A 27,487-nucleotide genomic window follows, 5' to 3' on the forward strand; every position below is an offset into this window, starting at 1 on the left:
GGATATCCTTTAATCCCCAATCCCTGAGTTTAAACGTTTCATTCTCTTCGTATATATTGGAAATTATTAGTGAAGACAAGAATCCAAGCAGTGCATCTTTTATCACTCATTTACTGTAAAACATTGTCAGCAGAGATCTTGGGGGGTTTTCTCTCAGTTATGCTGCTCAGATGAATTTGAGTGGCACAGAGCCACTAATGCAGTAGCATTTGCATTTTCGGAAATACTGACTTGTGTGTTGCAACTGGAGAATTAGGGAAAAGGAAAAACCACAAGGATTGTTCTTTGTGACGTGGTGCTCCCCAGTTTGCTGCACGTATGCATGGGCTGTAGCAGCATCTCTGCTATGTGAGTGCATTTTGTCTCTTTAACTTACAGATTAAAATTGTGGGGGAAAAAATGCAGTTTTCTGACAAAGGAGAAAAAAAGTGGTGCATATACTTACTATATGGAATGCTCTGTTAGAGGGAGTGGGATGGGATGAGATCCAGTGCACCTCTAGCAATTGGATAGTAGAATATGAATGTTTCCCTTGGCTTTTCTAAGAAGCTTGTTTCTGGCAAAACTATGGTTGCAGAAGAATCCTGCAGGCATCGGTGTTTTGGCTGGAAGGCATAGGGAAAAACAGAGCCCCTTCCTTGGGCATATGAAGGACACTCAAAGGATCTGTATAGCAAAGGAAGTTCCACTAAATACAGGGCTGCAGAAGGTACAGCTCTGTATCACTGTCACTGTGTGTGCTCTATATCACTATCACTATGTGTGCTCATCCTCCAGAAGGCACATTTGCTTCCCTTGTCATTGGCACTGCTTCTGATACTGATGCTTATCAGTCCAGTCTGCACACAAATGCTGAGGCGAGGTCTTTGCCGTTACACTAGCAGCTCTTATGCAGAAAGTGCTTAACCTGTTTATTTTTTTAAAGGCATCAGCTTCATTCTAGCAAGAGGCAAACTGGGGAAACCTGACTCCAGGACAAAAGGAAGAATGAAAGACTCAAAATCTTTTAAAGCAAGTATTAGTTGAGAATGCAGAACAGCGCCAATTAACCTCCATTATAGTCAAGTCCTTCCTGAGTCTCTCGATGCTGAGGTACAGTGAGCTTCACAAAAGGTCTCTCCAGTGATTTTCCATAGAAGGCTGTGAGAGAAGGACCTGCATTTGGTCATGTCCTACCACATACAAAGGTAGAACGGACTGCACACGTGCCCAGAGAATAAACTGAGCACAGCTGACCCACTGAGCAAAGATTAAAAGAGATAGAAACTGGTCTTCTTGATTTAAAATAAAAATAGTAAGGCACCTAAACATTTCTACTGCTGCATCTGCCTACTGTAAACCACTGAATGGCTGCATGATTTCCATCAAAAAAAGGGAGAGAGTAGTTGCTTCCAATGGTAATACATAACATAAGTTTTTTGCAACAAAAATATATTGCATATCAAGATATTTTAGGATTATCATGCCATCTCAATTAAAAAAATAAAATAAAATCACTTATCATTTTACCTGTATTCAGTCTTTTGGCAGATAGTCCAGAAGGAAGATCATATCACTTCAGCCAGATAGAGAAATCTCTGTAAGCAGCCCCTTGCCTCTTTGACATCTTCTCTTAGATGTCTTGTCAGAGTCCCTGCATCTGACATCTCTTTTAGATGCCTTTTGTAGTTGCTTTAAGTGGAACATGGCCAAAAATTAAGTTTTCATCCTTCCCATGTCCCTTTTATTGTTATCAACAGCGCTATTATCATCCCTGTCTCTCGTCAGTCGGCATTTTCATAGTTGCAGGTCTGAATGTTTCACTTGCCAGAATTTGTCTGGTCAGACCAGCAAGGTTTTTGTCACTGCTCTAGAAGTAATTAGGAAGGACAGGTTTCTCAGCAGGAGAGAGGCACGCAAGCAAATCTAGACCCTTGTTAGGATCCATGAAGGTTGCTGCTTAAAGAGGGGACGTTTCTAGTAAGGCAATAGAGCCCAACAGAGGGGGGGGGGGAAGAAAGGAAATATTTCTCCTTGTGCTTTTTTAATTTGTAGTGGAACTATTAATAGCCCAGCCTTTTCTCATTTCCTGTATTTCTCACAGTGTGTTGTCCCTTTCTGATTTTGCTTCCCCCAGATTGAAATAAAGAGTTGTTTGTTGTCTTTAGAAATGTCATTTCTCCTGTATCGCAGTATTTGATTTCCTGGCACCTTTTGCTCAGCTCCGCAGCTCACAGCGTGGATAATGTTGTGTCTCAGCAACCCCATCATATTGTAGTACGACACTGAAATTCTTTCAGGTACGCATGAGAGGGAGAGCTGCTAAAAGAGTTCGGTGTTGCATTCTCCCACAAAGAGCACTCTGCATTTCAGCCGATCATTTATTTAACGTCTGACAGCCTCCAAAAGGAAGGGTGGGTTATCCGTGCACCTAAAAGCATTCCGAAAGGGACGGATTCAGCCTGTCTTGTAGTCAGGCGGTCTACACATCCACCTCATTTGGCTGATTTCTGCTGGTACTTTAATAAACAAATAAATAAATAATAAAAGAACCGACAGAAGCCCCAGTTTCAGTCTGCCCTACATCTGAATGTAGCTTTCAGGCTCCAGCATTCAGCCAGAAATCAATTATTCACCGTCCTTAGAGAATGTATCTCCAGGTTGGGTTCCTTTGAACCCAGGACAGTCGATGCCACGCTCCAGAGTTTGGTGTGGGGCTGGTGTCCAGGGAGCTGCAGCCTCATCAGGGTAATACCCAGTGAGGAGTTTTTGGGAGCTCCACTGTCAAGCAGTGCCCGTGAAGCTGCCTTCTGGCTTATCCTAAAGCTTGCACTCACCAGGGTCCTCAGGTAACCTGAATCTTGTCCTTGGTGATAGCCTTGCCACTTGGACTTTAGGGATAAACCCAAGTATCCTATTTCCACTGTCTCCACCATGATCACTTACAGCTCCGCTGTCTTCCTCTGATTTCACATCTGGAGGAGCACATCAGTGTGGTATTTCCAGCAGACTGGCGTAAAATAGGGTGGTTGTGTTCTGCTTGTTGAGAGGGAGCAGCTTCTAAATTGCTGCCTCTTCTAAATTGCTATCTCTGGCATGGATTACTCCTGTGACCTTACTTCATTTTCATAGATTTTGTCAAAAATATATTCAAATGCTTGTGTCAGGTTCATAAGCAGCAGCCCTTAATACTATTTTTAATAGTACTATAGGACATCAAGATAATGACTGAGAGGATAAATACCAGCTTGCTGTATTTTTCTTCTGTATAACTCCTGTGCACTGATTTGACAATTTGGGTCATTTTGCGGCTTCTTCCTTTTGAGTGTCTTGTGAGTAATATGAGATTAAATACCTAAAAAAATATGAGTATGGCAAAATTTTAGATGTTGAATAGCTGAGAAAATGTTAGCCAAGTTTCACTGAAGATGTGGTATTTTCAAGCAAGGAGGTTGAAATATGAAAGATTTATTTATCAGCATTTATATTAAAATGTGGTACTTAATTTCTGATTGTTTTGATTTCGATTAGAAATGCTAATTCAAATAAATTAAAGCTGAGAAAACATTTTTGAAAACTTGCAGTTGAAAAGAGATCTGCAGCCATCACTGAATAAGATATGGGAGAATAAATTAGATCCTTCTTAAAGCACATTGAAAATGAAAAGCTGAACATCGCAGTGCCAAGTATTAGCGCTATTCGTTAAAAACATGCGATACAATATTCACTAACTGAGTTTTGATAAAATGCTTTACAAGCATGGGGCTTTTTTTTTTCTGTTCTTTTTTTATAAAGTGATTTTATTACAGGGTCTTTTACTATGAGATTTATCTTGCTAGGAAAATACTCTCCTTGTTTCATCTTCACGTGTTTGACTGGTGTTTCCTCTACAACAGTGACACTAAGCTGAGGAGGTTAACTTCAAGATTTGGGGTTTGGGCTTTCTAGAGCTATCTGCGCTTACCTCTTCAGGTTGCACAGGAACAAGTGCCACCCTGAATGTTTGTGATGTGAAGTTTGAGAAGGCTATTATTAAACTGGGGGGGGGAATGAACTTCTGCTTTATTATAACTTTTTAATGCAATATCAGAAAGATGCAAAGGATCTGCCAGGAGACTGGCATTTCACCATTGTGCTCTTTTAATTTAAATGACAGCTCGTAAAGGTATTCCAGGGCTGGCTGTAGAATCCTGTTATTTAAACATTGTCAAAGCTTCGATTTAATTAACTCTAATTCAGTGCAGCTTCCCCATCCTTGCATGCTCTTTCTGTCTTTCTTTCACTCCCTCTCTCTCTTTCCTTTCTGCCGGCCTTGAAAGGCTTCGGAGCACCTGTCAGGGTTACGGTGTGATTTCAAAATGCCTCCGTGCCTGTTGCTGGGTGGAAGGAAAATTACGTCCTGGCAGAGCAGCGCTGAAGCATTTCACTGTCAGCCGGGAGATGCGGGTTGCGGGGCAGAGCCGGCACGCCAAGTCCCCGGCAGGCTGCGGCTCCTCGTGTTTCAAATGATCTATGGGTGCTTTCGAAGGAGAGCCCAGCCACGCTGCCTGCCTGATAAAATTCACAGAGGACACCTCTGGACTTCCAGAGCCGGAGTGAAAACGTCGTTTGTCAACCTGGCGAGCGTCAGCAGCAGATGAGGCAGTGGAGGCTGCTCCGTGCCTGTCCCCATGAAGGGCTGCGGTGCCAGCAGGGCCAGGGCTGAGGATGCTGCTAGCATGGATACTCCCAAAAAAGCCAGCCAGCAGCAAGAGACAGGGGCTGGTGAAGCCGTCAAGCAGTGGGGTGGCACAAACACATAAAGAGATCAAAGTCTTGAGTCCCCCCCCCCCTTCATTTGGTGCTCATTCAAATTATTATTATTATTATTATTATTATTATTATTATTATTATTATTATTATTATTATTATTATTATTATTTTCAGTAGTTCAGATTAAAGACGAGCTTTCCTGAATACTTGTAAATTGCTTTCTATGATTATCTAGCTCTCTTTCTCCTCTCTTTGATATGCTACCCTGCTCCCCCAGTATCTATGGATGTACGAATTATTACTCTATGTCTTCAGCAAGATTTTGGATAGGAAATATTCCCAGGCTCTGAAGGGCAATTCTGTAATGGATGCTGCATGAGACCAGGCCAGGAACAAAACAGTACCATACAAGGTTTGCTTTTCTACATCTCCTATTCAAAAGCAGTCATCCAGCCTTTGGGCTATAACAGTTTTTTACTTCTGTTATGCCCAGACCCACAGCCTGGTTGTCAAAAGTAAACCCCAAACTTCCTTCTCTTCCCATTTGCACCCCCCTCTCTCCCTTGCATTCACATCACATGCTTTTTCTCAGAGCTTTCGGGGCTTTTACAGCTTCAGAAGCCTCTTCGTTTCCTCCCGGTGACTTCCCAAAGAGAGAAAAAAAAGTCACGTGCTGATTTTCCCCAGACCAGGAGACCTCTTTTTGTCCTAATCAGCTGCCAGCACACGCGTGGCGACCTTCATGCTGGTGCTCCCCATCCGCCGGGAGCGAAGCAGGCAGCCCGCAGCTCTCCCTGCCTTGCAGTGGGTGAGAGGCAACTCAGCTGGATCAAAGGAGTCTACAAATGCAGACGGCTAATCAAAGCTAATCAGCTAGCCTTCCTTTGTACTTAATAGAGAGAGATGGACAATCCTGGGGGAAACCCAGCTGTGCTGAAACAGATGTCTGAGGAAGGGTGAAGCCTCCCTCTCTGGAGGTGCCTGCCCGACTGCCGGCGGAGCCTGGCTAACGAAGTTAGGGCAAAACACCTTTTATGCCTCTAAGTGCAGATTTGATTAATCCCAGCCAAAAAAAAAAGCATGCATCCTGTGGAAAAGTCTGCAAGTGTTTATCACAATTTAATTTTAATGTGAAATAGTTTTTGAGGAGTGCTGTCCTGGCCCGTACCTGAGGGACCGGCGAGCGCAAGAAAAACAGTCGCAACCTCGGCCGTCTGCTGCGACGATAAGAGGTGGACTGAAGCAACTGTCAAAGCTGGCACATCAAAGATCTCTCTAGCATTTCCCAGCCTTGAGAAAAAGCACCTTGCTCTGATGTTTCCCTTAAATAGTTTGTAGATTTTCCAAGAATGCCCTGCTTCTCATTAAAAGAAAAAAATAAAAGAAAAAGAAAAGAAAGATTTTAATAGACATAGCTCAGTTATTTTCCAGTCACTCAAGGACAGCTGTGAATCTTTTTACTGAAAACATCAATCCATGTGCAATGCCATTAGCACAGGGAAACAGGACTGACTTCACAAGGTATATTGTGGGTGCCTGTATATCTTATATGTGAAGTTACAAACCTAAAAATAGGTGTGCAAAGTAAATACTTCAACTTGAAATTGCTAAAAGGACAAGAGTTGTGTTACTTTCAGTCTAGTAGAAATGAATAGGCATGTACAGTATATATTGTTCTCCTTTGCTGGTTTTTAAGGCATGAAAAGCAATTTGAAGTGTAGACTTGCTTTAATGCCATTTAGATTCCTCCCACAGTAATGTCAGCGCCTGTTCGTGTGTGTGTCTACATAACAACGTGTTTCTAAAAAAGAAACTTAGTTCATTCCCAGTTTAAAAAAAAAAAAAAAAGTTTTGTAGTGTTACCACTATTCGTACAAAATCTGAATTTTCTATATCTCCACAAAAAGAAAAATCATTAGAAATGTATTGGTGAAGTTTCCACCGACTCATCTTGGCCAATGGCTCAGGAGGTGCTTTGCTTTAAGTGCCAGGAGCATGATTTAGAGTAGTTTGAGTTAAAGGAGACTTAAACTGATGGGGCAAATCACACCATACTGTGCCAGGGAGGGATTTGCTGTCACAGGGCCAGGTGCAGGCCACTGGAAGGGAAAATCTACAAGCTTAAGCACAGCACCATCAGGCCAGCAATGCCCACACCCCCCTGCCTAGCCTTGTGCTGCTTTCCCGTAGTGTCTTGGGTCCTTTCAAAGCCCACCTGTGCTCCTTTTGTGGGGAGAGCTTTGGGACTGAGTACGTCAGGAGTGTGGCATCACGCAGAACATGAACCACATCCTCCTGTGAGGAGGTGAGGGGGCAGTTTGCTTCGTGAACTCCGCGCTTTTGATTAATCTATTCAAATATTAGCATGCCTTGTGAGGTAGACCAAAATATCCTCTGGATATATAAATATTCATATACTAACATCTGCCACAGCTGCATCGTTATAATTCTCTTTTCATGGGAGGAAAGGAGTTTCTTTGAGGAAAGTCCAATGTACCAGAGGGTTTCTCTCTTCATACCTGTCACTTCGGAAGTTGAATAACTTTTTGACTTCTTTGTAATTCCATTATTTCAGAGTTAGCCTGGCGTATAAGGATTTAACGTCAATATAGCAACTATTAACATTCCTAGATCACTTTTAGTATGTGCATGTGAGGTACTGTGTGTTTTTCATGATACAAAACAACCTCTTGGATCATTCACAGGCTGGTTTCTGCCACTGGTACAGCCCTGAAACAACCCTGCTTTGCACAGTTAATGTTACCAGATTTTTGGTATGCTCCTCCCCTCCACTTTTGGCACTTAAGAACATGCCTTCCATTTTCTGTGGCATGGCACAGTCACTTGAAGCTCCATGTTCCTCCTCTTTTTTTAGTTTTCCTGCTTTACAGTCTTACCTTATTCATAGCTGTCCAGCTACAAGATGTCTTTTCTCCTCTGTCCTCTTGTCCTCTTCTCTCCTCTGAATTTCGCCTGTGAGTCTACTTGGCCTCCTTCTTCTAGGAAAAAAAAGAAAGTAGCCCGAAAACATCACCAACAGCATTGTTTCTCAGTGAATTCCATACAGATCTGTGCCATCTGTATTATTATGTATTAAAAAAATAGATGGTGTTTTTGTTTGTTTTAATGTTCAACATACTGGAAGTTGTGCTTTTCTGTTTTTTTGGCATGAGGAAGATAATGTTTTGGTGTACCACCAATGCCTGAAGGTACATCAACCTTACTTTCTTTTTACTTTCAAAAAGCACATGAAAAGTAGTGTTAAACTGAGTAATTTCTTAATGTCTTTTTCTCTTCTAGAAGCTCTACTCAATACTCCACAGTTGCTGTTTTTCCCATTTATAGATTGAATACCCTAAAAGAAATATTTTTAGATACTTCTGGGTCCATCAACTTCAGAGGAAAAATACGTAGGAATAGTGAAACTTCACAGTTCCGGTTCTGAACCCTGACTCTTCTTTCAGTTAAACCAGTACTAAAGATTGTGTTAAAATGATGCACAATTTGTGTGATTAAGGCGAGAATTGTACAGTCCCTTACAAAAGGGGGTGTTGTATTTTTATGTCGAGTTGTCGTTGCAGACTATACCCTGCTGAACAAGATGAGATTTAAAGCTCCAATCAGGTGCCGAATGGCCATTTCACAGAGTAGGTACTTGCCTTCCAGCTTTATCTTTTTAACCTTTAACATTACTTAGATTAGTCAAATGCAGGTTGACCCTATTATTTCGGGAGAAATCATTGTTTTTCATTATGAAGAATTATAGGTAGGTTAAATTTTCAAGAGCTCTTAAGTCCCAGGCTCAAAAGTTACTATAGCATTTTGCAAAATTTCATCTAAATCTTCTCTATTTTTCATTTGTTATAGTTCTTGCAGATAAAGACCCTAGAGCTGCTGCTTCATCTTCAATTTTATTTTGCACTTAGAGCATTATGTATTTTTTAAAAAAAGTTGCAGCCTACCCAAATTACACTTCAGTCTAGCAATTTAATGTCCTTAGGAATGCACCAAATTATCTTAATCACATTCTGCAATGATATATTACTACTTTTAAAAAATACTGCTAGGAGAAAATCACAAGCGTACAACAGGGAGTTGAAGAATAAAGCTGTAACACTTAGGGGAAAAAAAGGAAAACTAAACAAAACCCAGGACATACATTAAGCTGACTAGAAAATTAACATTAAAAAGCATAAGGAAATCAAGAAACAATGCTCCTTTGATAGCACTGGAAGTGTGTATGTGTAGAACTGTATTTATTTTACAGTACAGTAATGGTGTACCGTAAAATAGAACAGAAATAAAATTTCTCTGTTGTACTGGTGTGTTGGGTAGGACTGGTAAATGCTTACTGTCACCTACAAGGGCTTTGCATCAGTTTGGCTCTAGCAGTTAGAGCACAGATGTAACTGAGTTAAAAGCAACCTCAGGTTACAGATAAATAGCTACTGCCTGATACTGTTGTGTTGAGAGTGTCTTCACGGAGCCAGGTTGTTATTGAAACTATTTTGGTTGTAAGATGGTATTTCAAAGATTTTTTTTTTCAGAAAATACCAATTTCAAAAGTCATTGAACCATCATTATCAAGGTACAGGTTTTCTGAATTCATTAGGAGAAATGTTTTCATTTTGTTTCAAATGTATTTTATATATGTTATCCCATTTAATATCATTTCAATAGCAAGTAGATAGTTCATTACGACATAGGATGGTCAAATACGCTATTTTCATTTTAGAATGTCAGGCTTTTAATTACGTTGCTGCTATTTAGTATCAGAGTAACATCTTATTTTCTAGATCAACATTTCATATTTGTGTTAGGATTAAAACAGTTTGACATTTTGAATACAAATATTCATTGTATTAATTAAAAATAATGACCTAGAAAATGCTTGCAAACTAACCCAAAGACATCAGTGTAGGGAGACATGACAGTTGAGCCTTATTATCGTTATTAATGATATATTTCATAATGTAAAAATGTACATATAAACAAAAAAAAAAAAGTAAGAACACATTTTATTTTAAAATACTGTGAAATACTCAGACTACAGAAAGGTTCACACAGATACCAGAAGACAAAACCAACTGTTGAAATATTGACTTTTCCTGTGAAAAGTAAAGGGCAGCTTTTGCACAGGTAGATATTTGTTCTTTTTAGATACACGTTAGCCTTCTGCTGCCCACGCGGGGAGAAGGCAAGCATGCAAGAGGTGAAATTCTGAAGCCTTTGAAGTATAGCAATACATTTTTAATGAGTTTGTTCCCAGGGTTGTTCATTTGTACATATAAACTGCTAAGACCGTATAGTTAATTAAAGGTACGGTAATTTTCATAAATATGTATACGATATGTGAAAATTAATGGTCTAGAGAAATGAAAAATAATAAACTAAATTATAATAATTATCTCTCCTGAAACCAGTTCAGATGCGCAGCTCAAGCTAGTTAAGAGACACCACTGTCTGTCATAGGGCAAGCTATCACAGAAGGCAAAGTAAATAACCACCAACTGTTTTGTTCTTAAAGAATGCAAAATAAAAATTAGAACGTCCGCAGACAATAAACGGTGGTTATTTCATTTCCAGTTCTGCGTATTTCTTTTTGGAGATCTCACCACTGAATTTCAGGCTGCAGGAAAGAATCTGCCCTTTGAGAGGCTCTCAGAGGCAGCTCTGTTCTCCGAATCCATAAGCCCTGTTTTAGTGTGTCACAGATCAGTAAAACAGCGTGCAGATGAACATCAATTCCCATTCAAATTTTGGGACTTTAGATTATATCCTAGTTTAACCCAAACAAATTAATCAGTGGGAACACTGGTGTGGTTTTCACTGAGTGCAGTGTATCGAAGAAATGCTTTTATGTCCCTGTGTGAGCATGCTTTTGATTTCCATTGTGAGACAGACAAACCAGTTCCCATCAAGAATCTTCTGTCTAAATTATATCCCACTATTTTCAGTTTACCTAAGGCTGCAGCATCTTTCCTCTCCTGACCTATGTGGATTCAACTGCGTATTTCCAAGATACCTGCCGGCATTCAGCCTTTCTTATATTTCACCGTGTCTTTAACATTCAAAGCTGGAAATAGTTCATGTTTTACTTTTTATATGGCTTTTCACAGCAGTGCACGTGGTTTTGCGGACCCCCGTCATCCTGCACGCTACCATTGGGGAGCTCTTGCTCCAGATATTTCGGTCATTAGCAAGAGAAGCTGCTAGTACCTTAAATTAAAACAGACCTTTGATTTCCCACTAAGACTTTTAGAAGAGGAATTCGCTTCAATTCTTCCGTAAAACTTTACAACTTTGTCTTCCCAGTGCAAGCCGGAGCCCTGGCGCGGCTGTCATTTGAAGTGAAGCTGCATCGCGGCCCCTTTTGTTCTCTCCTCTCCTCCGCTGCCTGCTCGCTGCCTGCTGGCTTGCAGGAGCGAGCGGGATGACTTGTGGTGACAGCTGTAAAGTTGCGGATGGGAGCAGGGAGAGGGAAAAAAAAAAAAGCCCTTGTTCGGTTAGGAGGGGTTTTACATCTCTCTGTTTCCATAACTACACAGAAGGAGAAAAACATGCTTCTTTCATGCTTGTCTAGATTCGAAATTGCCTGTTGTCAGCCTTTCATGGGTTCAGTACCTTTGCGGGTTTGTCTTAGCAATATTTTCGGGTTATGAAATTATTGTGAAATTTGTATATTGTCTTCAGGGTTGAAATTGTGACTTTCTCCCGTTCACCGTGTTTGCTGAGGTGCCCCTTTATTTTCGTTTGTGCTTGAAATGTTTCAGCTAAGTCTTATCAACCATCTTCATTATGGGAAAGTCATTCAGCTCGCAGAATAGTGTTTATAAGCGTGCTTAATTCCTAGAGAGTCCGTAAATTTTAATACTCATTACATAAATCTTGGTCCTTTAATCTTAACAGACTTTTTAAAAGTGCCTTTTTTTAATACAGAGTTTGGTAAGGCAGCTACTTAAACGCTTCCTGATAACTCGTTCCTCTATGAATAAACAACATTTGCAGTTAAATGGTTTCCTACATTATCAGCCAGTCACAGCTCATATTGTCTTGCCATACTGTACAAACTCACTATTCAGGCAACACAGATACCAAAAAAGAGACTCTGCCAAGAATTGTGTAAAAGCTATTAACACAAATACCTTCCAAAATGTTTGTTTTTAAATGCAGGTTTACCCTGCTAAGGGGAAACATGAGTTAGGCAGAAGGGATGAGTACATTTTACAAAACAATCCCTAAACAGCTACAACGGTGTTAAACTTCGAAAACTTTGCAGTGCTTAGAAAAGAAAAAGAAGAGGAAAAAAAAAAAAAAGAAAAAGTCAAGTAGGCAATTTTAAAGTCTCTCACATCTTTAGGACAGGTATAATCTAGAGATTTGAAAATGTGATAAGCAGAGAGATGTTCAAAGAAAATCTGACAAAAAGTATGTTTTTTAACCATGTTGTACCGTGTTCCTAAAGCTAAAAAGCACATAAAATTCAGTGCTGATTCTGTCTCCCCAGCCACTCATTCCTGCTCTCTCCTGCCACCTTCCCCTGCTCCCGCTCCCATTGCTCTCTGTGCTCAGATCTCGCTGCAGTTACGCCCCCACTTATGGGGCATAAAACCATAGTTTATTTGTCCTATTTTCCAAACCCACTGCCATTTATGATGCTGAGGTACATGAACAGCCTCGTGTTTAGGTATGATTATCATGACCTCTGTAACCAGGAGCACAGCCCCTGCCACGAGCTGAAGCTGCAGAGCAGAGAACCGCTTGGTGAAGACGAGTTCCCCATTGCAGCATACCCCGAGGGAGGGCCTAGAGTTGCCTGGAGCTGTTTTCATTTTTTTTATTTTGCATTATTTGATTACACCTGTCTGTTCTGATAGTGTAGCGGATCGCCGGGACTTGCTGTGGAGACACAGTCTGTATAAAAGAGCACTTCTCTACCGTGTGAGCTGCCCACCAGACCAAGAGATGCTGTCACAAGCATTTAACCCAGTGCATAACATATGCCCGATACTAAGCCATCCACCCAGTGTATTGGCCTAAATGCTTATATTTACTACTTTATTGTCTTTAGATGATGTATAACATCTCCTGAAAGTAATTCCAGTCCCAAAGATTTGAGCTGTTTTTATTTGCTTTCATTAGGCATCTATATCCTGCAGTAGCGTGACACGTTAGAAAATAACTGTGTCACCGTTGGTCAGGAAAGATGGACTTATTACAAAGAATTGGCTTAATTATACTGTGGTATGATTTAAGAAAAAAAATGAGTCCTGCCCCTGTTGAAACCGGGCAGCACTGCCTTTGTTTAAAACGGGCAGAGGGCACGCAACTTCTTGCTAATTAATGTATGTTAAGTGCTTTGAAGTCCTTGATTGTCAGGTGTTATGCCTTACAGTTGTATTTCGTGTTCTGCTCTCCGCTAATATCTGCAATTTGTGTTGGATGCATCGCTGCTTTATTTTAAGGAAGCTGTCTCCTCTTATTTTCTTATTTGGGGAAACAAGCGTTTTGCTTGCCTGCTGCATGTACGCACGCGTGTGTGACTGATTGCTGTTAATACACAATTCGCAGCTTTTGTTCTTCCACCACCAAAACTGGTCAGCCTCTGACTGCCGCTGACATGTAGGGGTGCCTGTTGATTACGCTATTGGTTTCACAGATGGGTGCTTCGCGTTCAAAGCCTTCAAAACTAGGAAACGTTTAGCTAATGCCTTGCACTACATAAAGAGATCAAAAAGGTCTAAAAGCTATCTGCTAGTCTTCTGCTACAAGCAATTAGGATAATACTGAATCCAGCCCAAATCACGTAGTAATAAATATTTTAGCCATCCCTTAAGCGTGTATTGATATTCAGGGCTGTCTGCTGGTAAATAAAACAATCAGAAGTAAATTTCTCTTTGAATCTGGGCTATTCTATGTTTCCACTGCTCACAGATTTTTTTTTCTTCTCTTTCTGTCTGTTTCTCTCTCTCATTTTGTCTCCAGAGAAAATTATTGTCTGCCTGGAAATCAAGTTACAGTGCTAACTGAAATAGTGGCATGTTATATATGGAACAGGGGGCCAGGCTGGCAATTTGCTGGGATCCCCTGGGGTTTGTTTGCCTTGGCCAATATAGAACAGGCCAATATGGAACAGGCTGCAGCCAACTTTATATTTGATCAGAGGTGAATCTTGGGGGGAAAAAAACTGCAGATCCTGTTACAGGAAGCTCCATCTTCATCTCAACATCTCAATGGGTGTTTTTATGTTGGATCATTTGGTCTTGCTGCTTCTGCTTGCAAGGACCACAGTCTGTGTTGGAAAACTAATCAGACTGTCTCCATATTTTTTTCTCATTTTTCCTGTGCATCCAGATATATAATGTAAATGCAGATAATTTTCAAAGCCAGTCACATATCCTCACTGTGCATTTGTAACCCTGTATGATTATAAATTAGCAGGCATGGATACCACTGAAGAGTTAACCTTATAAATCAGAGTGCCAAAGGCATTCTATCCCCCAAACTCCCTTTTCCTTTTATCATTTTTATGCATAAGCTGTGATACTAGAATCTCTCAAAAGTTGCATTTAAAGGAAATTTTCTAGAAGTTAGGGGTGTAGTTCATCTCTGAATATAAACAGAAAATGTGTTGAAGTAGTTCTGTGGTCTAACATTGGGAAATATCAACTCTATAATGTGTGAAGACATCCTTGAGGTACCTCCTAATGTCAGTTCTAGTGATGATAATAGCCTGAAAATTGTTTTCAAAACACGATAGTGTGACTTCCCTGGGTTTTTAATACATACTGAAAGGTTCCATTTACACATGAAGTTGTAGTTGTCTTCCTCAAGTGAGTAATCACTGCAACTGACTTTGTTGGCCCTTTCTTATCGCAATAAGATGAGAAGAAATTGTCCATGTGAACAATGAAAAATTATTTAGCACAACGGGACATCTCACTGCCAACAATCCGTTGAGCAGAATATTTGATAGTATAGAGCCACATACGTTTTGTTCAGTATGGGATTTAAAAGTATTTCCCCACTCTCCAGCATCTGTTACTGTTTTCCTTCGTAGCACAGGTGTATAACAGTGTCAACAAGACTAAGATCTAGACAGGTTGGGCTGCACCACGAAGTCCTGCTGCCGTAGCTGTATCTGCTTGGAGTATGACAAATTCACACCTCGCGTTTCACATTGCTGTGCTGCCAAAACCCAGCAGAAGACAGCTCTCGGAGGCTTTTATTCTGAGGCTGGTGTAGCTGTACCAGCAGTGATACCTCTCCATCAGCATATGCCCCATCTTCACTAGAGTGTAGCTGCATAGCAGAGACTCTGCAGGGCAAGGCCTTGCTGGGCCTGTGCTTGGGGCTGTAGCACTCCTGTTGTCAGGACTGAGCTTTTATAGGTTCTTTTTAGCTGGTTTAAGGGTTGTGAAAACCAAATGTTCAGGAGATGGCCGCAAGCAGTTGGTGGTTGCTCCAAAATGCCTTTGGAGCAGGCTGGCATCCTGGGGAAACTCCATAATCAGCACAGACTGGAAGAGGAGGGCTGAACACGCCAATATCATGGGGTCAGTGCTTTGCACCTCTGTCCTGAGGCATTAACAGCCTTTGCACTTCATCACAGTGCAAGGGGAAAGGGCTTCACCATCCGTCAGCTTCCCCCATCTAGATAAATGACCTTTGTACAGCCCAGTCATGGCTTTGTTGTGCCACCGTCTGCCCTCGACAAAGTTCAACTAAAATTGAGTTCAACTGGGAAAAAGAAAAGGAGGGGGAAGTATTTATCTGCAACAGATTCTGTTGTGTCTGTGCTCAGTTTATTATCTAACCTTCCTTAGTGATCGCAGGGGAGAGACGCCCATGTTAGAGGACAGTGCATCCTATCTGAGGCTCTGCATGAGACATGCTTCTGCCTGTATTTGGCTGCAGAGGCAGTCCAGACAACCAGACATATGAATTTTAGGGTCCGGGAAGGAAACTCAACATCTCAGGGTAGTAGTATCTGAGGCGTCCTCATCTGATTCCCACCAGGCCTCCCTCATTCCCTTTTTTCTCTACTATTACTCACTTTCAGATCACAAAAAGAATAAGGGACCTATTCCTTGTCCTCAGTCCCAAGTCTGAAGCTCTTCTCCAGAGACGTGTAGTAGTCTTCGCACTGCTTGGAAGATGATGTAGCCAGTAGTGTGTTTGTCAGCTGGGGAACAACCAAGTCCCTGCCTGATAATCACAGAGACTCCAAGGGATGTTGTTCACTGGTAGTTGAGTTTGCAATGTCAAGATGCCCCAGCGGAGAAGAGAACAGCCTCAGCTGCTGCAAAGCCAAGTGCATCTTTGAAACTCAATCAGATTGACCTAACAATGCAATTAGGCATTTAGTTAACTAAAACGAGGTATTTAGTTACCTAAATTCTCTCAACGCAGCTGCTTCAAGCTACATATCAAGGGTAGATGTGGAGAAGCGTTTTGGGGGCACAGCCAGGTTTTGGGCCTTGCAGTTCTCTGTGTGTCTGGAGGTGCTGCAGTGAGGAGAAACTTGGGGAAAATTAGGTTTTGTGTGGTTCAGTAGGGCAGGCTCACCATGGTATGCACTGTCCCAACACTCATAACTCCTAGTCAACTGATAGATATTTTACTTCATAATTTAATTTCTTGTGGTTTTACACACTCTACTGTTGTCAAAATGCGCGAGTGCATACAGCGCTGGCACCGAATGGTTAAAATGCTTGTTTTGCATAACGAGAGCTTAACCTTGGGAATTAATCTCCCTAGTTATTAAGGCAAGAAAGTAATTGGATTTTCCTTCTGGTAACTTCTCTTGGCTTCCCCACATTTTCTGTACCAATCATGAAAGCACGAGGCTGCCTGGGTAAGCACTGGTCTCTTGCATGTTCTTCACAGGAATAATTAGTGATGTTTCACCAATTACCCTTTGCAGTTTTATAATAGGTTAGTTTTTCCACACAATTTAAAAAAAACACTATTTGTAAAAAAATGTTCTTCCGTATTTCAAGGCATTTTATGGTTTAGCTCTTGCTGCCCCTTTTTAAAGCCTCATTTGTCAGAATTTAAGCTGAAGGAAAGAGTTCTTCATTAAAAGTGGAAAGAAACTTGAGTGCTTCCAACATGCCACAGGAATGTGCATTAGAGAGGATCTTTGACTGGGTCTGCAGTCTCCACTGTGCCTGAAATACAGAATAAATAAACTTGGGGAATAAGTTCCTTGTTCATTTTTATATCCAATCATAAGTAATTAAAAAAAAAAAAAGGTTTAGTATATAATTTCTGTTCCCTTTCCTTGACCTACACAATTACACAGTTGTTCTTGGTCCTACATTTGATCCTAGGCTTATGGACTCTTCAGTTCTAATTTGTCCAGTAATTAAGAGGAAGAAAATGTAGTGCGATGGGTGGAGCCGGGGACCAGGAGCCAAAGCATCTGAGCTCTTCCTTGCTCTGTTAGTGACCTGAGGAAAGTCACTGACACCTTCTGGCCCATATTGTCACTGGGACTCTCAATATAATTATGTTTAAATCCCCCCAAGCAATGACATGAAGGCTAAAATGGCAAGATAGAGAGCATTTCCTTTGAAAAGCTCCGTAGAGATGTTCAGTTGCAGGTTTCAGGTCAAGTCCCTTTTAGGTTCTACTGCCCTGTGGTTCATGTAATTATGGAAGAATGTGCTGGTGGCTAATAAGCACTTCTTTATGAAGAAAATATTCAGCCAGCCTTTGACTGAGAATGATTTAGCATCAGCAATGATGAACAAGATAGAAAGGACTGGCTTTGTTTCTGAGATCCCAAAGCGTGTGTGGATCTAGGGGAAGGAAGAGAGATTCCTTGGGTGAGTGAGCAGAGATTTACTGAGAAGAGAAACATTAGTGCCCACTCTACTGTCATCCTTGAACTTCATTTTTAGCTGGATGTCTTTAAAAAAAAAAAGAAAGAAAGAAAGAAAGAAAGAAATCAAATGAGACAAAAAGCAAGCAAACAAACAAAAGCAGGGTAAGAACAAAGAGACCAGAGGAATAAATAAACAAGAGGAAATAACCAGCACATCCCTTTCTGAGTCTTTCAGGAAATTCCATTTGCTGGAGAGACGGCAGAAAATTAGGAGGAGCCCAGAAGAGGGACTAGCAGGAGACAGCTGAGATCATTTTTCACTGCCAGCACTGCACTGTGTTGTCTCTCCTTTTACAACTCATCGGCAGGCATTATTACCTGGTGAAAAAATTTGTTTTGCAACTCATCCTGAGTCCTCATAAATCATTAATGCCTGGCTAAGCACAGTGTGAGCATTACAAATACTCAGAGAATGAGGGCCCGTTCTGATATAACCTTGTGTCCAATACTAATGCCTGCTAGTTATTTAGCAATACAAAGGGGCCTCGGCTAGAAAGATCGATGAATCAATGCAGTCTCCCGACTCCCTTCTCCTCTCCACCTGCCTCTTCTCTTTATGGTTCAGAAGCTGAGCTACAAAAAACACGGGACTGTTTGTAGTCGTCTCTCTGCGGAGGGCAGTGTGACAAGTCAGGGGGGCAAGGAGGGACTTACGGCCTCCAAATGGCTGTGTGGAAAAGGGGAGCTTTGGTTTGTGATTAGGCCTCGTTCTGATTTCAGTTTTGTATGAGCCAGGTTGCACCACTGCTCCAGACCTGCTTTTTGTGGTTTGCATCCCTTAATGAATGCACGTGGCATTAGACACACCGGAGGGTGTAAAGCACATAGATAGAAACTGTGCCCAGGAACTGCAGGTCTGGATGTAATTAAAGGGTGCTCAGTAAAGTCCAGGTAATCAGCCTGTTACCTGGGGAGCCGTTTGGGGACTTAGATATTGAAACCGGCTCTCACGATACAGGAGATAGCACAGAGAGCACAGCATCCATCGGTGCAGTGGCTGAACTTTGTGTCTTACCATTCCAGTCATGATTTCAAAGATGGTCTCTACTGTCCTCACCCCGAGCACACTTCTGAAAACTCCCAGCCCATTCAGAGTGCAGCTAAACGCTGTTTCCTCTTCTCTCCCGGAGCACAGGATCCATCGGTGTGGTTGCTATACATTTGCTGTCTTCGAACACTAAAAATAATTGGTCATAAGCTTTAAAGGGAGAAAACAGAATGAGGTGAGATGGAGATTGACCTCTCGTTTAAGTGTAATCTTAAACTCGTAAGAGTTAGGCTTGGTTGGAGCCTTTGTCTTGAAAGGCTTCTGCAGGGAAGATTGCAAAAGGCTGCCACGGGAGCTTGAGAAAAGGAGTTTGAATAGGAACATAGGGAAAGTGCAGAAGTAGTGGGTGGAGGACAATAGACGGGAAAATTTGAAAAAGGGAATGACAGAAAACAAAAGGGAAATTAAGTAGGGGTTATGAGAGAGTATCAGAAAGTTCAGCGGGGAAAGTAATTGTATTTAAAGCACAAAATCATAGAAAGTTGGTATGGAGGAAAATGTAGTTGGTCTAAGTGAAAGTGGGAGAAGGGCCAAGACAAAAATAAAAGTCAATCATGCATGAAAAGGGACGGAAACTTACTTTTTCCACAATTCCCTCCCAAAATATGCCACAAAGAAAGCACCTGTTGCTGTTCCTGTGACACTAAAGATGACAGTCCCTTGGACCCTAAACCAGGTAAAACACCCATTGTGTCCAAAGTTTCCTCAGTCTTTAACTGAGGCCTGTATCGTTGTACTTCAGCTCAGACAAATTCTTTAAAAATAGTCCCTGCTATAGCACCCACAGGACAGAGTGGTTTATTTTCCTCTATTATAGATCTGACACAACCTGCTGTTATTTCCGTGCCCTCTCTAATGATCTGCTTGCTCTCTGGAGAGCACTGACCCATTTCAGCACAGAATAATTAGCCTTTCAGACACTACTGTGTTTCCATTAAATAGACATAAATGTGCAAGGTGACATTTATTTACTTAGGCCTGAAAAATGTGCGCCACAGATGTTGGGGCTTGGGAGAACTTTAATTTATTTTAATGCAACAGTTGTATATTTGCATGCTTTCATGTTGTTTAACCGCTAGTGCTTCCCTGAAATGACTCTTGGTAGAGTTTCACTGGGGGGACTGGGGAACACAAAGATTATTTAGGTCTCCATTTCACCACAGGGCCATTTGGCAATGATTTGGCAGCAGAGTGCCAAAGCCAGACGCAGGGGCTTTAAACACAGTTATAGTTACCCACTCTTCAGCTCCTTTTTGCTTTGTGTGTAGGGGGACTCCATGTAAAGAAGCTTTTTCAAGATTTACAGATCTGTCTGAAGAGGAATGTGTTTGGGATGTTACACCGAGAAAATGAGAACCTTGACCTATTGCAAACATAAAATAAAACCAAAATCCTTTAGTATTTAAAATCAGCTCTTTTATCATCTTGATCACTGGCTTCTGAACAGCCACGCTATTGCCCAGGTGAAAAGTATATTATTCATCTTGATAGCCCCTTTGGTCCACAAAGTTGGAGGGAAGTCTTACCCTTAAAAGTCTGGCCAGTGTGTAAAGCATGTAGGTTGCTTAGTAGCTCACATCCACATATGAAGACGTGGCATGCTATTATTTCATTCCGTTAGCACCAGTAGGCTTTATAAAAAGGAGGCATCGCACAAGGTAGGTGCTTTATTGCAGGATGGAAACACTTTCATAGGTTATTTTAATCATTACGATTCTTTTATGATGTGTGAAAGTTGATTGTTGCTGTAAATGAAGCCATTGAAGGCTAAAAAATAAAAATGCTGTGATGGTAAAAATCCTTGGAGTGAAAAAATGGGAATTACTATAAAAGGCAGTAATTTATTCTCTGCGTGAGATTATTTTTTATCATAAGAATGCTTTTAAACTAATTCTAAAACATATACAATTGTAACCTATATAGTTGAGGTATATTGCAAGGTGCAATGATAATTTGGTTAATTTTTTATGCACTGTAATTTATATTTATTTATAAGTACTGTTTTATTCTGTTAACTGAGAGGCTTAACACATTTTTACTATGTTAAGGATAAGTTATTTTTGCAGGTCTTGTGGTTTTATTATTTTGACCCATATCCAGTTCATATTACATCACAATACCATATTTTTGCTACTATTATTCTAGTATGTTCAAAACTTATTTGCATTTGGGTAGAAATTCATTAGCTCTTGATTTTCATTATAACAAATTATTTTAACTTTTCTGTGATAATGCATTCTCTGTGTTTCTGATTTGCTGATGCTGAAAGATTTTGTTTTCATTTTAACCCTTCCAAATTTAGGATTGTTTTTGCTTTTTTTCTGTATATATTTCCGTTGTTTAGACCTACTGGTTCCTGCTTTTTCTTTTTCTTTTTTTAATATGTTTTGTTTGTAACTTCTGACTGTCTGTGTTGAGCCAATCTTACCAACAAAATTATCAGTTGTTTCCTGTTTCTCTACTTCTTTACAAAAAAAAAAAAAAATTGAAAAAATAAAAAGTAAAAATAAAAAACTCTTAATGGGAACCCTGGCACTGTCTGTCTTCTCTGTTCTGCAGAAATGTTGAAGGAGTTGAACCAGCAACGCAGAGCGAAAGAGTTTACAGACCTGAAAATTATTGTTGAAGGCAAAGAGTTTGAAGTCCACCAAAATGTTCTAGCTTCCTGCAGCTTGTATTTCAAGGACCTGATTAAAAGGTTTGCCTTCCTTCCAGCTGTGATCTGCTCTGTTCTTTTGTAGGGCGCATTTGTGTCGCTTTTTTTTCCTCCCCTCTCTTGCAGGTTTATGAAGATTGAATCTCCTGTCACAGAGCCAGTAGCCATTCTTTCCACCTCCTCTGAATGTATTTCCAAACTGAAACTCAGATCCATTTGTTACACGTCTGACTCGTACAGTGTAATTATTTCTGATCAGTCGAGGCCTGTTTTGGCCGAAGAAAGTGTTCCACCACTGAGACATCTAAGATTTAAACTGAAGTACTAATAGTGATTCAGACCACAACTAAAAACTCTTGCTGTCGATGCTTTCAAGGGACTCCATCACATATGACAGAAGTTTATCCTTCAAGCTACAATAAGCCATCAGCATTCTGGTGAATGATGCTGAGACGTCATGTTAATAAAGCATTTTGAGTATCTTAATCCCTTCACCCTGATATCTTTGTTACATGCTTTTGTGTGGCTTGTAAGGGCAAAGGGATTGATATTTTTTATTATTCAGGGACTTATAAAAGAAGAAAAAACAGCTGATGAGTTTCTTTAGAAAAGATTGGAAATAAGACAATTTTCTGGTCAAAATATAGCTCAGTCTGCATCGTAGACAAAGAGTAGTTTTTTCCTACAAACACCTAGCTTAGAGTAGGTGCAATATGTACATTTTCTAAACATCATGTCTCCACCTTCGCATTTTCCCCCTCTGTTTCTAGCTGATTGATTCTAAACAGTGCATGATAATCTTTTTTTTCCATTACATTGATTTTTCAATTTGTATGCTTCATATACTCGCATAGGAATAAATTGGTACTCTCGTATTATTAGTAAGTTAGAGTAGCAAGTAGGGAGAAAAAAAACATGAGGATAACTTTCATTTTTCTCTCAATCATCAGCAAATTAATGCAGCTGCTGATTTTGCCTTGCAGTATTTTCCTGAGCAGACTGAGCCTGGACTGTGCTAAAAAATGGGATTAAAGAACATTTTGCTTGCTTCAAATCCTGTATTTAAATTTTGCCAACTAACACAATAGTGACTGTATTTTATTTCAGGATGGCATATTGGCTGGTATCTCCTTTCAGTGTGTTATGTCCTTTTGCACAAAGCTGGTTTTATAATTATGGATATATATTACATTTCTATGATATAACTGTGCTGACTGCCTTATCAATTATTCATAAAAAATATGTTGGCCTAGGAAGCATGTCTTTTCCCCTCTGTAAATCTAATGATTGCTAGCTGTAGCTATGCCAGATCTCTCCTGTCCTTTCTCTTCTGTCTGCTCATTATCATTTAATAGTTAAGGCTACAGTATATGCTTTTAGGGTGATAAGGTGTAGAGTCTGGATGGAAAGAACATCTTAGAATCAACTTATAGAAATCCAATAACTGACTGGCCAAAGACTGTCATCTGGATTTTGCTACAAACGCATCTGCTTGTGTGTATAAGTCACCAGGCAGCATCTATTTCTAGAAGCACACACTAGAGGAACGTTGCTGCTTTATTATTTTGTTACCAAATGGAGATGTAATTTAGACTGAACTCTTTGATTTGCACTCATTTAAAACCAAGAAATAAAATTAAAAAAAAAAAAAAATCTTTTAAAAGTGACTATGAAAGCAAAACTTTAGATTTCAGCATTTATAACCTTAGATTTCAGCATTTATTGTCTTTCAGTTGTTCGCATAAAACTCATACATGATGCAAGATTAAGGGAGAGGTTTCGCCCATTTGCCAACCTCACCATTTTTTGCCTTCTTTCACATCATCAGCAGTAATAAATATTCCAGAGGTCGATTTGTGTCCACAGTCAGGTCTCTCCATCCCAGTTGTCTTCCATATATAACCTCAGTTGCACACATGTAACCTTGATGAAGGCCAATAGAGTTGCACAGGTGTATCCAAGGCAAAAATACCTGTTTTACTGATGATGATGCTTGAATAGGGAAAAATCCAGCTTGATGTCTAGTTGAGTTTGCAAAACTGTCAGGTGAGAAAAATAAATATTCACCTGTAAACTGAGCAAATGTGTCTTTGCAAGACAATATTTTTCAGTCTACAAGGTGGAATTTCAGAAGACCTGCTTTTTAGAGGATATTTGCAGTGTAAAGCATAGTCCTTTTAGAAACCTCATAAAGTCAATGAAAGTCAAGGACTTAAGTTGCAAGAGGCTATCGGTATTTTTTAAGATCATGCCCTTAATAATCCAAAATCATTATAGTTCACAGAGTCAGGATGTTTATAAATATAGCATGTCTAGAATCCTCTCCTGATATTTGTTAGCAGCTCCTTTGAGATGGTGCATAAAGCTTAATGTGATTTATATTGCATTCTTTGCATTATTATAGAAATCAAAACAAGAAATGACATTTTTCTTGAAGAATAGATGAGATCTCTTTATGTTGAATATATTATAAATGCCATTTCCATCAACGCATGCTAGGGTTAAACTCCAATGCCATTCCAACTGGAATCAATAGGTTAGCAGAAACTTCAATGGGAAGATGATCTATTCATGGTGATGCTATGCACATCCATATAAAGATGCAGAAAAAGAATTATATATCTTTCAGAGTATTTACTTCAGCTATTCTTTGCCACGGGCTAGTTATCGTTAGCCTCATGTTCTGCCATTGATTCCACTGTGTGTTGTACTTGGTATCTGACAGTAGAATAGCAAGTGGTGTCTCAAAAGAATAAAAATGAAATGTTCAAAACCAAATAAGATCAATTATCTCCTCTTCAAAAAACAAAACATAGACAAAAAGCATAATAGAACTGGAGGTGCTTGCCCAATAGCAAGGCTGTTTGATGAGAATGAGTCATGGTATTAGTAGGGAAAAAAAGTATGGTTTTAGTGCACAGTGCTGAACCAGGTTTGATTGAGCAAAACAACTCTAAAATTATTTATTCTTTATGACATAAATTTGGCAATGAGAATGCATTTCAAGACCCCTTTCTTTCTCATATTCTGGTCCTAATACAGAAAAGTTCTTACTCCATGTGATTTATCTTCAGATATATGAGCACGGGCATTTTGAGGCTGGGCTAGTCCAGTCCTGAGCCTGAGGTCAGCACCATGCCAAGCTCCTGGAAGTGCGTTAACCAGCCCCCATGAGGAGCTGCACAACATTCAACCCTAAGCCAGGGCTCAATGTTCTTGATCAGCAGCAGCTGATCTTATAAAACACTCAGTCCTTTTCAGTTCAAAGTCATCTGAAAAGGATTAGGTATTAGGAACAGCAGGTGTCAAATGTTTGTGATTTCTGCTGCAGTTCACTGCAGCCATGAAGGGAGAAAAGAGAGGTGCAGAGGATGGGTCGGGACATGTGAGGATGGGTGCATGCTCAAGGCTGGTCCCACTGCAGAACATGTTGCAATAACCTCAGGGTCTGTGGGGAAATTGCTAGCAATGTCAGGAAGAATTTTATGCAGTATTAAACATACTTTCAGAGTGCTAGGTTTCCTTACGTTCTCTTTGTAAAATCCTCTTTAAAATACAGTCTTTTTCTGGTGGATATTAGTGCCTACTTTATGACAGGTATGGGGTTGAGTGCTTGGCCTTACTGCTTGCTCCTTCAGCCATAGAGCATATAGAGAAGTTGACGTACTTCATCTGCACTTAGGAAAATCATATGGTTAGTCAGCTTCTTCAGACGCTGACGCATACAAGATTACTGCAGTATGGCCTTTAGGAGAAAATGGATGATAAATAGCAGCTGGAATGACCCCTAAATACCCTCTTATATATTTCAAGTGCACCACTAACCACAGTTGCTTTCAGTCTGCCTGACTTGGGCTTCTACTTCATACCTATGTTTTAGGTACTTAAGAACTCAGCCTTCCCAAAGCAAGGCTCTAATTTCTGGCACAAGCAATGAAGAAAAAAGCAACTTCAAGGCTTCCAGAAAGAGTCTTACCTCCTACTTCAGGTACCTGTGTGCAGGCAAGTAGAGATCCCTCTGGAGGAACAAGAGGTTATTGTCTCTTGCTGTTAGTCAACCAATATTAAGGTCCAACGTCAGCATCAAAGGCAGGTTTAGTCTAAACTCACCATCTCAACTCCTGCTATAGCCTGCAGAGAGGGAGGCAGAACTCTCCAGGAGGTAAAGCATCTCACCATAAAATCGGTATCTAAGAGATGAGATGAAGGATGAGAACATCCCTCTTTACTATTAATAAAGAGAGAGCCAAGGTGATTTGGTTAGACTATAGATTTATGGTGAGTGTTACGTTGCTTACTTAAGGGGTCCAGCCTGAGCTGGTTTTCTATGCTTCTTCTGCAGTCAAGAGGAAAGACAGGAATGTCTGGAAGGGAATTCGTCCCCCCTTATGGTAAATAGTATGGATTGCCTTCTGGAAGCACTCATTTTTCATTGCTCAGGGAGAAAGACTAGTCACCCAGCTTTCATTAGACACTTAAATCATAGCTGGCTAAAAGTATACAAATGATTTCTTCCAGAAACTAGTGTTTGTCTGGATGCTGGATACATAGGCTTATATATATATACACATCAAAAAAATGAGAGGTCCGTCAAGATCCACCTCAAACATGTCCCTCTTTTAGATTCACCTATTCAAGCCAATGTTGTAGTTGCAGTTCCTTGGTTTGAGGAAGGAAAGAAATGAGTTCTGTGTCTTTGTATCTGCCTCGGAAGAAATTGATGGAAGATGTGTGTGTTCTGGGAGGAAGGAAGGAATGGAAAATCCCATGAGGAGGCGTCATTTTTTCCAGCTGCACTTGGAAGAGACAAATGCAGCTGCTGGATAAATGGAATGCCTGATATTTCTGCAACAAAGAGAGTTTCACCGGAACATTTTAATTTGCTGTTTTCTTCTTCTTAATCCACCCCAAAATGCTGGAATCTCTACCAAATATGACATTAATAATAGGAAGTACTTGACATAAAAGCTTCTTCTTGGCCAAAATGCTGGCTTTTATTAGCAGACTGTAGTTTTATTTCTCTGTGGTCAGTTTCTGAAGATATGCAGATCCTGTCCTGTAAGCTTTATCTTCTCAAGATGTCCTTTTAATGATGCTTTCTACTCTTGAAGTCATACAGGCTGCCTAATTCCGGTAGCACAGAGCAGTAAGTCGCATATGCGAAGAGATTCAGTCACGAAGCAAACATTTCAGATGCAGTGTAATCTGGCAACGCTGTGTTCACCCGTCTTTTCCTAAGGAGCAGAGCCTGCGAGTTCATGGCCAAATTGATTTTCCACTATACCTTGCCTCTTTCTGCAAGTTTTTTATTATTTTTTTTTTCTAAAATAGGGCTGTATATACTCTTTAAGGGCTTGGAGGCAGACCAGGAAGGCGGGAGACATAAAGCGTTAAGGGTGAAAGGACCAAATTCCTTTTGCCTCACACCTACGCTGAAGACAGAGATGTCATTCTGCATTTTACACCATTGTGAAGAAAGGCAGCATTTGGATGCAAGACAGAGAAACCTGCCGCTATCCATCTGAAACAGTCTGACAAAACTGCAAAAGCATTTAGGTGTCTGGAAAACAGACTGTCTGGTTTGTGTTTACGTTGTAAAAAGCCCAAAATGAAAAATAGCAGATGAAAGAAAAATCTACTCTTAGTGACCCCTTCGTGTTTTTCCTGCCTATTAAGAAGCTAGCTTTAAACTCCGGGAGAAGAGTAGGCAGCATTTCTACATCTGCATGCTCCAGCTCCATTGTAGAACTGAACGAATGTGGAAACAAATTATAACATTTCTTTGAAAACAGAGAAATGGGGAGTTAAAAATACAATGTTTGAGTCAGATGCCAGGAGAGGTATATCATATGTAGACAGTGCCAGTGGTTTCTGCTAAACCATTTAAAGGAGCCTAGGAGAACGGGAGGTTGCACAGGAGCATGAAATATCCTTCACCCTTTTACTGCCAGGGTGCAGGTGTAAATTATGCTATGGACGACATTTTCTCTTAATCGAGGAACTGATAATTACTGTGTGTTGGGCACAAAATCCTGGCAAAGGGAAACAGCTTTCTGCATTTCATGCCCCCCTTTCCGTGAGCACGCATCGCTCGCTCTGCCTTGCCGAGCAGCCACACTCACACCCGTGTGTCAGAGCTGCCTGCTGGGTTTCAAATTTT

At 40.5% G+C, this 27,487-nt stretch overlaps 1 protein-coding gene across 9 annotated transcripts in view; it reads left to right on the forward strand.

Annotated features, from left to right (window-relative positions):
• Positions 1-27,487, forward strand: part of KLHL29 (kelch like family member 29) — a 387,462-nt gene that overhangs the window by 297,290 nt on the left and 62,685 nt on the right. For all 9 annotated transcript variants that reach the window (XM_072036502.1, XM_072036500.1, XM_072036498.1 and 6 more), the window contains one exon: positions 21,231-21,369. In XM_072036502.1, the coding sequence (XP_071892603.1) occupies positions 21,231-21,369 (139 nt within the window). The remainder of the gene's footprint in view (positions 1-21,230; positions 21,370-27,487) is intronic.

This window comes from Anas platyrhynchos, chromosome 3, assembly GCF_047663525.1.
Source record: "Anas platyrhynchos isolate ZD024472 breed Pekin duck chromosome 3, IASCAAS_PekinDuck_T2T, whole genome shotgun sequence".
Lineage (NCBI taxonomy): Eukaryota > Metazoa > Chordata > Aves > Anseriformes > Anatidae > Anas > Anas platyrhynchos.